We start from the raw sequence: 12,714 nt of genomic DNA, 5'->3' as shown, positions 1-12,714 counted from the left end.
TGATGGTACCCCTTGGATGGCCTACGGGCAACCAGGGATTTTTTGGGTTTATCCTTTCAACTGAGTCCTGGTTTAATGTGTTATGGAGCTGTTTTTTGGCAATTTTCAGGACTGGCAATACCTGGTGCTCATTTGCTCTCCAAGTGTTTTTTCAGGTCTCGTATCAGTTCTCTTCTCAATTGGCTGGAGCTGAAGGTTCTGCTTCTTTCTCGCTGGATTGCTCTGCTGACTGCCTCAAATCTGGAGACAGTTAAAATTCTATGGATCCACCTATGCTTGGATTCTTTTTTTTGGCCAGCAGTCACTTTTTTGGTTGTTTATTTTGTATTACCTTCATAGTTGTGGGTGGTATAGTTAAGTTTTTCATTGTTCTTACATAAGTTTTTGTTTTTTTGCTTATGTAAGTTTGTTTTTTCCTGTTCTTCATAGTTGTGGGTGGTATAGTTATTACTTGTAATCTTTACCTTCAATGAAATATATGGGCTTTTGCCCCAAATTTACCCAAAAAAAAAAAAAAAGATGACATATATCATTTCTGCCACAAGTTTGGACACAATAAAAAATATTTGCATAAACATAATGCTTGGTTCGAAAAGAAGGATAAGTCTAATGCTTTAGAATGTTTCAAATCAAATTTGATAAAATTTCCTTATAATATTTCATTGATTGATTATGGATGTACAATTCATATATTAAATGTGAAGCAAGGCTTCCTTACAACACAATTTGTAATTGCACTTTACTTGAACATATATTTTTTGTCATCCTTAATATTTAATCTATTACATAAATCAATAAAATATAAATTCTTTGCATCAAATATTGCTTTCTTAGACTCCTTATGGGTCTCTTCATATATTTCTCAATTTTTTAGCTTTTACATCTAAACTATTTTTATAACAATTTTTTTTTATATTTTCTTGCACATTTTAATTCCATTACAAACTATTTTTTCTATTATAAGTTTTTTTATTATAATCTAAATACATCATTTAGAATATTCTTATCACAAGTAGTTACTTTTTTCAACATAACATTAATTGGCTTTCTCATGCATAGTCAAAATCATAAGATCTTAGATCTTTCTATCAAAAATATTTTTGTTAATGTTCTCTAAATGCCCCCATTTAATCTTAGGACAATATTTTATTTTATTTTTTTAATCTTCCCCTTCATCTTAAATTTCAAAACTAATAAGCGATGTTTGATATTTAAACTTTCACTTAGAATAATTTTATAATCTTTGCAATCTAATCGATATATTTTTCTTATACACAAAATAATCAATTTGAGTTTTACTATATCTATTCTTATAAGTGATGAGATGCTTGTCTATTTTTTCAAAAAATATATTAGAAATTAAATAATCATAAGCTAAAGCAAAATTTAATATAGTCCTATCACCTTTATTAGTTTCTCCAAACCCATAACCACCTTAAATGCTTTTAAAATCTTCTACCTCCTACTAATATGTCTATTTAAATCTCCTCCAATAAAAACTTTCTATGAAAATATTATTTAGCATTTTAAATCTAAAATAATTTGTTAAATTATAAATATTATTTAATATTTAATCATTAATATAACAAATTAATTTATATAATTCGATAATTGAACCAGCTAGTTCAAAGGAACTAGGATCAGTTCATTGGTTGAATTGGTAGTTCTGATCGGTTCAATCCATGCCATTTTGATGCTGAAGTTATTTTCATGCTGGATCAGACCGGCCTTATGACTAGTTCACGGTTGAACCGGTTGGACCGACCAGTCCGGTCTTATTTTTAAAACCTTGGCTAAAAGGAAACTAGGAAAGAAGAATGGAAGGACAATAAAGGGCACCAAAAAGCTAACATGCTATATGCCCAATCCAAAGGAAAAGAAGAAAAGATGACATATATCATTTCTGCCACAAGTTTGGACACAATAAAAAATATTTGCATAAACATAATGCTTGGTTTGAAAAGAAGGATAAGTCTAATGCTTTAGTATGTTTCAAATCAAATTTGACAAAATTTCCTTATAATATTTCATTGATTGATTATGGATGTACAATTCATATATTAAATGTGATGCAAGGATTCCTTACAACACAAATTGTAATTCCAAACGAAAATTTTATTTTTATGGGAAATTGAGTTAAAGCCCCCGTTAAAGCCATTAGAATGTATCATTTGATTTTAGGCATTGGACATCATTTAGGACTTTTTAAAATTTTTTTTATGTTCATTTTCCATTTTTTGTTTTTTCTAAACTTGATAAATGTGGATATTATTATAAATTTCCAAATGGATGTTTCAATTTATTTAAATATAATTATTTTATTAGTTATGATGTTCTTTGTGCTAGTTTATATAAGTTAAAGCTTGATTATTTATTTGTTAAGACTTTGCTGACCTTGTTTAAAGAGAATATGGTTTAATAGATTAAAGTTTAGCTTACTTGTGTCATAAATGTTTTGGGACATATATTCAAGAAAAAAATATCTTTTCTAATTTGGATTTCATTGATGTTGGTATTTTTGTAATTTATATTAATAACAAATATGCAAAACACACAATTAAAAAAGTAGTCACAAAAAGCACAAAGATTATAAATAATATACAAATTGACATACGTGGACCTTTTGATATTCCATCATTTTCTTGAGAAAAATATTTCTCTACTTTTATTGATGATTTTTTACGTTATGTTTATGCCAATCTGTTGCACGAGAAATCTCAATTAATGAATACCTTAAAGAAGCATCCCATGATGAAGTTGTCGCCAATGAACCTAAGGATGATAAACAACAAGAAATAGCATTAAGACGATCTCAAAGGTCAAAAAAAATATGAACACCTCATTTAAGAAGAAAGAATGATCATTTTTTTAGTGCTATATTTAGGAAGGCAAAAAAGGTTCTACTATTTTAAATGGAGAGATTTACGTATAGTACAGATGTACAGGCTACTTTCATGAAGCTTATACATACACAAATAGTGAGAGAATAGGGAACACACTTCGTGTACCAACAAAAAGCCTTCTTGAGCAACCAAGCTTCCATTCCTGAAGCTCAATTTCTGGTAGTTTTTTCGTCCATTTGAGAAGCCAAAGATTCAAAGAATAGGCAGATTGTTTCAGCTTATGCTTCAAGAAGCTATCAATGGGGATTCACGCGAGCCACATATCCATCTGAATGTTGAGACTCCATCTCAAGAAGCATTTTCTGCCTCTGGTACTTGTTTCTCTTCGAAGCAATTGCTGAAGCTGTAAGGAAAAGAAAAAAGATGCAAGTTCTTAGATATTTAGCATAAATCCAAAGATAATCGTTTCATCCAATAAAAAATTATTGAACAATATCCCATACGCGACTTAAATTTTTTTAAAAAAAATTATTTACTCTCTCCAACCCCAAAACAATCTCCCATACTCAACACCCTATTTCTCGAATATTCTCAATTTTATTTCTCTCTAGCAGGTTACTGTTAGGGTTTCACTATAAAACCCAGTGCCATCCAAACATTGATGTCTGCAACCGCCAAAACATCAACTTTTCAAAAGCAGTTTAATAGCAAGGTTTGATGTTGTATTGACATTGATGCTCGACGCCAGCAATTTCTACACCTAGAATCAGGTTCCGTACCATCTCGACATCTCATCTTTATCCAACGTTGCCTCAACATCAAAGACCGACACCGTCTCAATATCAATGGCCGACTTTGTCTCGACATCGACATTCAATGCCCATTGCACAACATCGATGTCCGACTCTCGACAACATTCTCATCTCGCCTATCAATGTCTGACAGACATATCTTAATATTAATCATTTTAAGCACAAATTGTAATTAAATGACTTCTTATTTCTTGATTATTCTTAACATTCTGGTTATTCGATTTTTATATACTATTTTTAAAATATAAAAATTATAATTTCAAGTCCAACCAATATTTGTATCCTATATTTTCAGTAATTAAAGTGTCTCGTATCCATGTCGTGTCATGTCAGTTTCGCTGTGTTGGTGTCTGTGCATCATAGATAAAATTAAATGTAGGATTTGTGATTTAATTGAGAGTTTGAAAATGATATTATCATCCCACATTACTTTAGATCAAATGATATAAGGTGTAGTAGACGAATATAATATATTTGGATTTGTTATACCAAAGAACTGGAATATAGATGAGGATATACTTCCTAAAATTAAGACAAGATAATTAAAGTGACTCAAAATTATAATGCAAATATCATTGACACAAAGGTAGATTTATATAAAAAATAAATAAAACCAGATCTATCGAACTTAGAATTGGGAAATAAACAAAAATGAGAAATAATTATTATAGAGAAAGAATTTGACCTACTAAAAATAACATACTGGAAAATAGATTTAAGTTATTTCACCATGCATAAAAGAGGGTAGAAAATGAACCAAAAGGACGGATAGATAAACCTATGGTGGAATGTGGGTCGACCAAAGGCCACATCGTTATAAGTTAAGCAAATGATTGTCAAAAAAAGTCATCACCCCATGCAACATTCAATTAGAAAGAATGAAGTATAAGGATTCTTAAAAGCCGGCCCCAATTAGCTGGGATAAGGGTAAGGTGAAGATGATTTACAATAAAGTCAGTACAAACAAACTACGTTACAGAATACCATTGAAATACTTATAAACCAGCACTTTATGAATTTAAAATCATAAGATAGCAAAGCAAATTCTAGCAAAACTTGAGCATGCTATATGCAACTAACATATTACTTTTTTTTTTTTTAAGTACGCAACTTACATAATACTTGTGAATATCAATTTTGTTCAATTTAAAACAACTGAGACGAAGAATACGATAAATATGAATGTCACCAAATTATGAATAAGATCAATATAATCCTAAGATGAGTTTAAAAAGAATATCACCCAAACGGTGATGGCAGGTAAGTATGTGGATGGAAAATAACAAACTATTCAAAGAAAATAGCTATAGTAAACATTAAATTTGGAAATTCTAGTGCTCTAGAAAATAGCACTCACATAGCAAATCCTGAGGTGGCCCAAAATCATAATCATTCCTTCCCCTTTTGATGCATACTACATATAGGAGCAATAGAATGCTGATGACAACCCCACATGATAAACCAATTGCAATCTTTCCTCGAGTAGACAACTTCCTTTTATCCCAAAAGAAGGGACATGCTGGCAAAGATGGTACGCCGCATAATCCATTGTTCCCTGAGAGACTGAAAAATATCTATCTTGAAAAAGCAGGTATAGCAGGAAGGAAACTAGCAAATTAAATCTCAAAACAAATAAACGAAAGATTTATAGAAAATCAGAGATTAAAGAAAATGGACTTATGGTAAAATGCTGATAATGAAGCAACTAGTAACATAATAAAATATAATAGAAATAATAGAAATCCTATAGAAACACATCATGCAATTTCCCAATAAGATTTGCAATCTAAGTTGAGATTTGCTCGTAAAAAAAATTTACCTTGTTATAAGAAGGCAAAGGATTTAATAAAAAAATTTAGCATTTCCTAACTATTTTTACTTATCATTCTATGATGTTTCCCGTCTTTATTTAAGAAAATTCTAGGAGCTTTCCTACAAGATTATCATACAACACTATAGTACTGTAAGCTAAAAAATCATACGTGATGGGCATAAAAATTTCTACATCCTATAAAAATGTCATGTTGCATCTATTAAACAGTAGAATAAATATATTTATATAAGAGTTGAACTTAGCAAAATTTCATTATGCTATGTCTAGCCTACAACAAAAGTTCGTAATTCATACAATTAGTTTAAATAAATCAATAAAAAAATTAGCACGCTCAATGTGATAAGAGTTATAATGCACATATAGTTTTTACTTTGTTGTGCTTTTCCATGCAAAATGCAAGAGGTGCACTAAGCTATGCTATGGGCTTTAATGCTATTAACATGTATAGACAACCATGGTCATACTTAACTGGCTTTGCATTATCCTCCCCTTGTGAGAATTGTAGGATAGCAAGTCCAGGCACTATTGATATTATAGGAACACTTTTGAAATGGCTTGAAGGATTATTAAAGTCATGCCAGCTTCGTATTACCCTCCTCCCAGAGGATTGCAGGATTGTCGGGACCAAGCAATATTAACATTCTGGAACAACTTCCAGTGTCCTGAATTTAGACTACTGATCAATGGTTCAACTTTTAATTGGAAGACTTGGTTGAGGTATCCCTACCCTTACGGAGCTGTGTTATACAATCCCCAATATGGCATAGGAGCTTCAAGCATAAAAATTGCCTCTTGTTTAATTGGGGGCAAAAATATTACTTGTTGTCTAATAGGGGACTAAAAATTGCCCTTGCGTGATAGGGTATATTTAATGAGGATTTCAAGTAGACACCTTTAATTTCATTTCCTCTCATTATTATAACGATGCAAAAAATCACTTATTTATTCATGAAAGGTTTCTTACTTTGAAAGTTTGTGCAAGTCATCTTCATCACCACCATCTAAGTGATTATCATCATCATCATCATCAAAGTGCAACAACAACAACAAAAAACAACAAGCCTTTATCCCACTAAGTGGGTTGGCTACATGAATCTTTTTCTCCATTGTGTACTGTTAAGAGTCAACTTCTCATTTAAATGTAATAAAGAAATGTCATTTCTAATATTTTCTAACCAAGTTTTTTTAGGTCTACCTCTACCTTTCTTAAACATAAGTCAAATCTAATACATCTACTTTCCTAACCAGGTCATCAGAAGACCGTCGTTTTAAGTGACCAAACCATTTAAGGCGACTCACTTTAATCTTATCATCTGGAGCTACTCAAACTTTTTCACATATATGCTCATTTCGTAACCTCTAAGAGTAAAGCCACTCATCCACCTGAGTATCCTCATCTCTGCAACACTTAACTTAATATTATGCTTCTCTTTTAATGGCTAACATTCTGCACCATAAAACATTGCAGGTCTCACTACCATCTTACTTGCCAATCAGTTGCGAAGTGTGGATGAATTATTATTTTTAAGTTTTTGGTGATATATTTCATTTCAAGAATTTAAACTCTTAGTAGGATTTGAGTTTAGATTTTGAATGAATGACATTAGAATTTTGAAGGTATATTGAAAATTAAATAGCTCCCTCCGATTAAAGTCTCTTGTCAACACAATTATCATAGGGGTGTTTAAGCACTTTAAGCAAATCCGCGAAACATTCTCAGATCTCATAATTAAGAGTTTGGTGTAAAGATCGGAGAACATGTGGAACAGATGTGGCAACTGATTAAGTTGCAATGAAAGCATACCGCCTTCAACGTGCCATGGAACACTACAATGAGTGCAATGAACAACATCAAGGACCCTACAGAGAATGGTAGCCTTGTGGTGCCCATAATAGCTAATGGCAAGAATTCCTCTTTAAGAGCAAATTGCATTGCACTTAGCTTTGTGTTCATCTTTTGAAGCAAAAGACATGGTTAGTTTATCTCTGTAAAAAAGATATCCTCCCAAGCTGGCAACTCCACAATAAATATCCAAGAAGATGCGACTCTGTTTTCCCCATGCTATATCATGCACCGACTCCTGGATGAAATATATGTAGTGAAGAGCGCCATTTTAAATTGAGTTTATCCCAACTTTATATTCATAGTTCTGTAAGAATTATGCTCTGTGCTACTGCCTTGTACGCTCTTTTGAACTCTAGAATCATTTCCATCACTCTCTTTGCTACTTCACCACCTTCAACTGTCCCACCCGCATCACTATAGATTTGAGGTTTGGTTGTATCAAGTGAGTCATCCTTCTCTCCATTGGTTGGGTCAGCAGTGTTGTCGTTTGAATTTCGTAAATATTCTGATCTTTGGTAGCCTCAGAAGTAGTTTTGCTTGAAATTGTATCTCCTTTGGAATGAATATCCCATTTTGTTGTCTTCAAAGGACTTAGCAAATGTCTCTGAAATTTCATCTGTCACTTCTGATTTACTAGATGAGGACAACTCTATTGGTACCATAGCGGATGATGTCATCATCCAAACACCCATCTAATATAGAGCTTACTCTTTGCTGGAAATCGCTTCAAATAAGGAAGAGAAAGCATAAGACAGAGCGCAGAATAAGTTCTTTGTGATAACCGGTTCTTCCGGCCGGTTCAACCGAACCGGCCGGCCCGCCTTTTTTCATCATCATTTTTTTTATTTAATCAAGTGAATGTTCTTTGTTGTTTAAATTCAACAACCTCCCGACGTCTCACCCCGTTTAGGGGTGTCGGGTAGGCACTTGCCTTTTGCTCTTCTCATCCGAATCAAAGATACGACGGACGCGGGATCTTCACATAATTCATGTTCTTCCGAGCCAGATCAAAGATACAACAGACGTGGGTCTTCATATGAGCTCGTTCTACTCCTGGTCGGATCAAAGAAATGATGGATGTAGGTTCTTCGACACCTATTGCTTAAGCAAGCATGAAGAAATTTATACATTTTAATGTAGAAAGCATGGTGACGACGACGTCGACAAGTTGGATGTGAGCACGAGCTAGTCGTAGGTATGCAAGATGGGATCAAGTGCGGATGAACGACTGAAAATAGTGGATTGGTCTGATCGGCTAGGTTCCTGTGTTCGGGGTCAAGCGAACGATAGAGGAGCACATGTGTTTGGCTGTAGCGGGAGGTTCTTCGTTGGGCTGAGTTCGGTAAATCGAAGTGAGAGAGAGGGAGCATAATGGCTTGCATGTGTTTGCAGGCTGGGGATGGGACAGCAAGGTCATTGAGCAGATCAAAGTAGCGGGCTGAAGTCTCGAGTGTTACGCCTGGTTGCATGCATGAGACCCGATTGTTGGTTGGGATGGAGACGCGGGAGCGGGTTCGAATTAGGCGCGGGTAGTGTGGTTGGGCTTCCTTGTGCAAGAAGGAGAGGCGAGCAGAAGATTCAGTTGGCTTCGGCTCTGCATGCGGCTGAGGGAGATGAAATGGAGGGAGTCTTCGGCTTCCTTGTGTGAAGCAGAGAGAAATGAGAGAGTTGAATGGAAGCAGTTGGGTTCCTGCAACCTCAGAGACCCATGGGAGTAAGCGGCTTCTTGTTTGCTGGAATAGAGAACAAGAGGAGTGTCCATTCGGTTGTGTCATTTGGGAGTCTCTTTTGTGTACAGGAAATAGAGAACCAGAGAGGGAGTGAGCGGTTTCGAGCGGTGTAGATTAGTGGGCAGTTAGTCAACAAATATCAATCAAGGATCCATTAAAGAAGATTACTTCTAAGATATCTTAGGGAGAATCAATCAAGCAAGCAATCAAAAAGGCTCCCAAGCATACATTGTAATATCCAAGACTAAGAGGGGATTCAAGTGGGCAACCCCTCCTTTGTTTTCCATGAAGTAATACAATTATTCATTCAGGCTTGTGCATTTGAATGCTTATTAAAAAATAGTGAATTGTATTAGACAATACCCTTGATAGAAAAAATTATTATGTGTGGACGCGTTCAGCGTAATAATCTCTCCCTTGATAGGTGAAGCCATGTACATTGTTGCTTGTATGCAACGTAAGTGAAAAACATGGTAGCTTCTGCCTCTAAGATTCTTTAGTGAGTCCCCTTCAAAACTAAATTTATATACCCTTATTATGCTTCATCATCAATTATACTTACCCAAATAACCTGCCTTCCATTTTCATAGGGATAAAGTCATTTGTCTACTTCTTTAGGTGGCAATACTAATTAATTGGACCCTATTCTTATATTTATTATGCAACCAATTTTTTAAGGCAAAGTATTACTCAATTAGATGGATGCTAATATGATAGTGCGGGAAATATGTTGAGTTATTCAATGTTACCTAGCCGATAATAAATAAAAGAGAGAAACAGTCAATGGCTTAAATTCCTTTACAATAAATACTCATTGGCTTAAGCAATCAAAATAAAGAAATAAACACATACTGTTATTATAACCTTGAGTTAGTTATAAAGAAAATATTAGATACAAAAATAAATTTGAATTAAATAAGATCAAACTCCAGCTAGATCGAATACAGAATTCAATCAAACAGTCCGCATCTTCAGAATCAGACTCCATCCCATGTTTGGACATTTTGTTTACATAGAATAAATTTATTTGATCCCGGACAACACATGACCAAATAAATATGATACCAAGAAAAATCGAGTACTGATCATTCTGTCATTTGCAAAAACTGCAAAAGTGGTTTTAGTGCTCCACACATTTAGGAAAACAAATAGATATAAAAAAACATACAAAATATAACTGCTTCATAGGAATTATGTGAGGAGCACAATAATAAACTTGGAACATTTAGTACGAAGAAAAGATTTTTAACTAGAAAGAAAAATTGAATTAACGCAAAAAAGGCCAAGGGTGTATACTCAATTACTCCGCCATGCACGCCAACTGAATATAGCTTTTCCGGAACCTGTCCTTCCAATTCATTATCATTTAACAAGCTGCATAGAAAAAGAAGTGAAAAATTTTCATTAAACCAAACACGTAATATAAAAGACAATGAATAAACCAGTTCTTCTATTCTCACTATTTTATTTGTCAGTGCTATGATATTTTGGCATTTACTAAATCTTCTGTCGCTTGCCTTTGCCACTTCACAAATCACTTTTTCTCCTCAGAGTTTCGCCTATTATATTAAAGGTTGTAACTTCCATTTTCATTACTATCCCTTTAGCAAGAATTTTAACTTCTTTATGGTTATTGTAGCACTTGGTAGTATTTATTCATTATCATTCATTAAGTGCACATTTCTTCAAACCACCATCAAATTTCCTTAATGATGTACAGTCTATTTTTAGCCTCTCCTTGACGCAACAACCCATCTTATCCAAATATCAAGTGGCTCAACTTGTGGATTTCAATTTGAATTTCTTAGTAGACTATCATTGAAGATTGGCAACTTCTTTAAATTTCATCATCTTATCGTATATTTAATTTCTTTATGCATCTTAGATATACTCCATGACTATTAATCTAGGTAATTTTTCTCCTAAAATTACCTCATAATCCTTGCAAAAATATTTATTTCCTCATGAGTAAGGAAAAAAACCATTTATAACTTGGTCACAATGGTTGGTTATTAAGCATTATCGATTACATCCTTTGCCCTCTTATTCTTCAAGGGGGCTGATAGACTGGTCCCTCCCGGACCGGTTATAGAAGGGCCAGTCTATCCTGGACCGACTAGGGTAGTCTCCGAATATAAGAAGCTAGGCGGACGCCCCCCCCCGGAGGGGGGGAATCTCGCCCCCATTGAAGTGGGTCCAGGGAGAATTTTTTAATAGAGAGGGGGCGGCAAGCAGGGCAAATTCAAATAGGGAGGGTTGTTAGGGGATTTTCTTGGGGGATTGCATGATTTAAGTAGATTGTTTACCTAGGGTTTCAGTTTTTATATTTTGTTTGCTGAAATTGAAGTTTGCTTGGGTGAGAGGGCTCTAGCTAGAAGCTAGGGATTTGGGAGAGCTAGATCATCCTCTCCAATTGAATATCCAATTGTAACTTGCATTTTCCTTCATAGTTCTTGCAATAAAAATTGTTCTTGGGTGTTCTTCCAAATTTTCTTAAGTCGTTCGCTGATTTGGCTGAAAGTGCATCTACTTCCTATCAAATTGGTATTAGAGCGATGCCTTGGGATGAAATATAACTCTTTCTCGTTGATTTATGTTGTGTTTTTATCTTCGATCTTGTTGATTTTAGCTGTTTGAAGACCAGATTTGTTGTTTTTTTGCCGTTCCTTGCTATTTGAAGCCTTGATATCGATACCTATGACAAGAAAAAAAAGGTAAAAGTGTTGGAAGGGGAGATCGGACAATTGAAATATGATATTTTATATTTACAAACTCAAATTCCATCTGTTCACGAGAAGATTGATGAAAAATTTGTCATTATGGAGGAGATAATGAAGAAGTTACTTAAGGGCCAAATCAAAATGGCGTCGTTGGAAGCGAGGGAAGCCTCCCACAACCAAGGGAGCAGGAATAACCCTAATCCAATAAGGAGAGGAGAAGAATAAGAGGTGGAGATCTTTGAGGGAGAAAAGAGAAGACCTCTAAAGCCCACTCCTAAGGAGGAGAAAGGTAGAAGGTATGGGAAAAGACATGAGGGGGTTGGGTATGAACGAAGAGGTACTGAATTTGAAAGAAAAGTTGCTGATTATGAAAGAGGAGGAGAGATTTTGATGAAGGGTTTGGGTATAAGGGCAAAAGGGAAGATCGGGACACTTGGGGAGGACCACCCACTTGTGGAATGGGAGGTTATGGAGGAAATAGGAAAAACGAAGGAGATCCGAGGGTAAGGAAGTTGAAGACGTCCGTTTTTGTGTGAGAAGATGCACATGGATGGATCTATAGAGTGGAAAAATATTTTATCATCATTGGGCTGCGGAGGAGAGACTGACGTAGGAAGGATCAGTGGAGGAGTACCATGAGAGGTTTGAGTACCATGCCAGCCGAATGGACCGGCTTTCAAAGACTTGTATTGGAGGGGAACTTTATAAAAGAACTCAAACAAGAGATTCGAGCGACAGTTAGAGTGATGAGGCCTTGTTATTTGGAGAGAATATGGTGGTGGAGGAGAAAGATCTATATTTAGATGTGACAGAGGTCTCCTTGAACTCAATGGTAGGATTCACTCCAAATCACACCATGAAAGTGAAAGAAAAAAAATAGTAGAAAGAGAGGTAGTGATGCTGATAGACAGTGGGGTTACCCACAATTT

At 34.7% G+C, this 12,714-nt stretch overlaps 1 protein-coding gene across 3 annotated transcripts in view; it reads right to left on the bottom strand.

The window, feature by feature from the left end:
• Positions 1-2,842: 2,842 nt before the first annotated feature.
• LOC110109990 (receptor-like protein 4) overlaps positions 2,843-12,714 on the bottom strand; it is a 59,886-nt gene continuing 50,014 nt past the window's right edge. For all 3 annotated transcript variants that reach the window (XM_020841255.2, XM_020841256.2, XM_020841257.2), the window contains 3 exons: positions 10,362-10,439; positions 5,013-5,218; positions 2,843-3,246 (listed from right to left, as the gene is read on the bottom strand). In XM_020841255.2, the coding sequence (XP_020696914.1) occupies positions 3,140-3,246; positions 5,013-5,218; positions 10,362-10,439 (391 nt within the window). In that variant the 3' untranslated portion in view covers positions 2,843-3,139. The remainder of the gene's footprint in view (positions 3,247-5,012; positions 5,219-10,361; positions 10,440-12,714) is intronic.

The sequence above is a fragment of the Dendrobium catenatum genome, unplaced genomic scaffold (assembly GCF_001605985.2).
Source record: "Dendrobium catenatum unplaced genomic scaffold, ASM160598v2 fragScaff_scaffold_1676, whole genome shotgun sequence".
In the NCBI taxonomy this organism is placed as follows: domain Eukaryota; kingdom Viridiplantae; phylum Streptophyta; class Magnoliopsida; order Asparagales; family Orchidaceae; genus Dendrobium; species Dendrobium catenatum.
Note: the sequence above shows the minus strand (reverse complement) of the source record. Positions and strands in the feature narration are given on the sequence as shown.